Source organism: Psammomys obesus, unplaced genomic scaffold, assembly GCF_907164565.1.
Source record: "Psammomys obesus unplaced genomic scaffold, mPsaObe1.curated_primary_1811, whole genome shotgun sequence".
In the NCBI taxonomy this organism is placed as follows: domain Eukaryota; kingdom Metazoa; phylum Chordata; class Mammalia; order Rodentia; family Muridae; genus Psammomys; species Psammomys obesus.
In genome coordinates, this window is record NW_026585797.1 from 25,818,619 (window position 1) to 25,821,514 (window position 2,896).

Here is a 2,896-nt window from a genome sequence, read left to right on the forward strand (position 1 = left end):
ATAGATAGATAGATAGATAGATAGATAGATAGATAGATAGATAGATACATGCATACATAGATGGATGGATGGAAGGTAGGTAGATAAGGGCTACTCTTGGTATTATTATCTACACCTCATTAGATGCTACTCTGCACTATTTTTGAGCACATTTGCTCTCTCCATGACTTCTCTAGAGCAAGGCCCATATTTTGAGAATGCCTGCATTCCATCACAAATCTCTGCACAAGGATGGCAGCACTACCATACAAGGGTGATGTCATAGAGACGACCACAAACAAGCAGCAGACATTCCTGTTTTAAATCTCGGCTGGTGGATAAATCCTAAAACAGACACCGGGTCTCTCACGGCCGTGTGGATAATAATCTCAGCCATTTGGGCCAAGCGCCTGTTTGTGTAACATTCCATTCTGTGTAAGGTTGCCTTTGCATTTTCGGTTGGGCACAGTACACACTTTCAGGCTAGACTCCAGCCACGGAGATGTCCACAGAACATTCAGGAAGCACACTGTCTAGAGAAAGCCCTGTTCAGTTTACTTCAGCCAGAACCAACAACACTATCATCTGAAACTACCCAATCCAGACACATCCAGACAGTCTAGCAAGACAAACAGGCAGGAAGGGAACAACTTCAGTGCAGGAAAGATTGGAAGACACGTTTTAAAAATATCTGAGCAGGGGCCTGGAGGATGAGGTAAAGCGTCACAGAAAAGCTGGCACCTGAACAGACAAGGTTTTGAAAGATGAATAGGCCTAGGACAATCAGACATGGGATCAAAGGGCATTAAGAATTGTGCAAAACCCTGGCAGAAACACCGCAGGCTGAAAACCATGGAGGAGGGCTGCTATATTTCTCAAGCTTTCCAAGAAAAAAAAAAAAAACAAGCTCTCCAGAAGAGGGTGGAAAGGAGGGAAGTTCCGTGGCTGCCTGTTTGGTTAAACTACTCCGGTCTCTCTCTGCTTTGTTTGGCTCTTTCCGTTTTGTTTCTCTCTTGAGGAAATAAAGTACTGACTGTGGTGGCTTAAAATTTCAGTGGAGAAAAGTCTTTTAACTTTATTATAGAAAACTGAAAAGTGGGCAAGAGTTAACTTTTTTTTAAATTTACATTTCTCTGGATATACAAAAAAAACAAGTTTAAAAATTCAGGTATCACTGCCCTGCCATGATACTAATTCCAACCCTTCTCTTTATCAGCTCCACAAACATTTGTTTTATGCTGTCTGTCAGTTTCGGGGATGCCAGGCCAGTGAGGCAGTCTTTCTACTCGCCTTCGGAGCAAGCTCTTGCATGCAATCAACAGACAAAATAATCAGAGGGCAATCTGCCTCCTTCCTCCCGCAGCTGCCAACCAAAACCTGAAGCTCAGGGCAGAGTTAACCAGCCAATAAACCAGTATGGGTAAAACACACTTAATAACAACTGAGGCGCTAGCAAATTGCTGGAGGCAGTGGGGAAGCGGCCCAGACACCTCTTCCCTTGCTAGGGAGCTTAGAGGGGAACCTCCCCACCAGTGCTCTGGCAGGGTGAACCTGACTGAGAGTGGGAAGAAAGAACGGTGGAAGTTACCTGAGCGCTCAGGTAGATTTTCAGGCACTCCTCGCACACCGCCTTCTTGCAGCACGGGAGGGGCTTGATGGGCTTGTCTTCCAGGCACACCCGGCACATCAGCACCATGAGGGGCGCGTAGGGGTCCCCTACCCCGCCCAGGCCAGAGTAGGGTGGCGCCCCTAGTAGGCCAGGCACGGAGAAGGGCTCCGGAGCCAGGTAGAACTCCAGCTCGATGCTGCCGCCGTCGGGGGAGAGGGGGTCAGCCGCGAGCGAGAGCGGAGAGCTGGGGAAGGAGGACGCCGGGCTGGCGGGAATCGGCCCTGGCAGGGCTCGAGGTGGGGACTCCGGCGACGACTCGGCGGAGGGGGCCTCGGGCAGGTCGCTCTCCACGCAGTACACGGAGCAGAAGACCTGCGGCTTGGCGGGGGGCGGGGGGCGCTGGGCCAGCGCGTCCAGGAGCAGCCCGTCGGGGGGCTGCTGGCCGGGGGGCGCCTCCCGCGGCCCCGCTCCCTCCGGCTCGCGCTCCAGCCGCAGCTGCAGGCTGTGGGGGTCCAGGGGCCCGGCCAGTGGCAGTCCCGCGGGCCGCCCCGCCGTGGCCCGGCGGCTCGCAGGCTCCTGGGCGCTCGCGTCCGCGCAGCCTCCTCCGCCCGGCTCCGAGGAGGCGGCGCGCGGCCCGGCTGCCCCGGTGCGGTCCCCTCGCGGCCTGGGGGACTCGGGCTGGCCCGCCGAGCCCCCGCCGGGGAGCCGCGCCTCCCGGGGCCCGCCGCCGCCGCTCACCGTGCTCTGCTCCTCGCCCATCGCCGCCCGCGGCCCGCGCCGCCGCCGCCCATCCAGCCGCCGGGACCCCCAGCCGGCGCCGGGCAGCGCGGGCAGCGGCTCCGCTCCACTCGCGGCTGCGCTTCTGCTTCCGGGTCCCTCCTCCGGGGCCGGGACGCCCCAAGCTCCCTCCGGGGAGCCCGTGCTCCCGGGCCGCAGCGCGCGGCCAGCCGGCTCCTCCTCCTCCTCCTCGTCGTCGTCCTCCTCCCGCTCGCCGTCCTCCTCCTCCTCCTCCGGCGCGGCCGGGCACCGCCTCGGGGACGCCGAGGGCCTCGGGCTGCGGGTGTCCCGCCCGCATGCAGGTCGGGGCGGTGACGAGGAGTCCCGGTGGGGGCGGGGACGGTCGGGGGGGGGGGGGAGAGGCGACCGTCAGCCCCGCGCCGTCTCTGTCCCCGCGACCCTGTGGCGTCACCGAGAGCTTGTGCCCCCCGCGGGGGAGAGGCGGGAGCCGGCGACCTCCCTCCTTCCCACCTCGTGCTTCACCTAGGGCCCCGCTCCCCCTCCCCCTCCCCCCACCCCTCTGGGCACACC

At 59.8% G+C, this 2,896-nt stretch overlaps 1 protein-coding gene across 1 annotated transcript in view; it reads right to left on the minus strand.

Moving 5' to 3' along the window:
* The window catches only part of Rnf217 (ring finger protein 217), a 110,810-nt gene extending 108,329 nt beyond the window's left edge, over positions 1-2,481 (minus strand). Inside the window, exon 1 of the mRNA XM_055599357.1 lies at positions 1,568-2,481. Coding sequence (XP_055455332.1) covers positions 1,568-2,347 — 780 coding nt within the window. The 5' untranslated portion in view covers positions 2,348-2,481. The remainder of the gene's footprint in view (positions 1-1,567) is intronic.
* Positions 2,482-2,896: the final 415 nt, after the last annotated feature.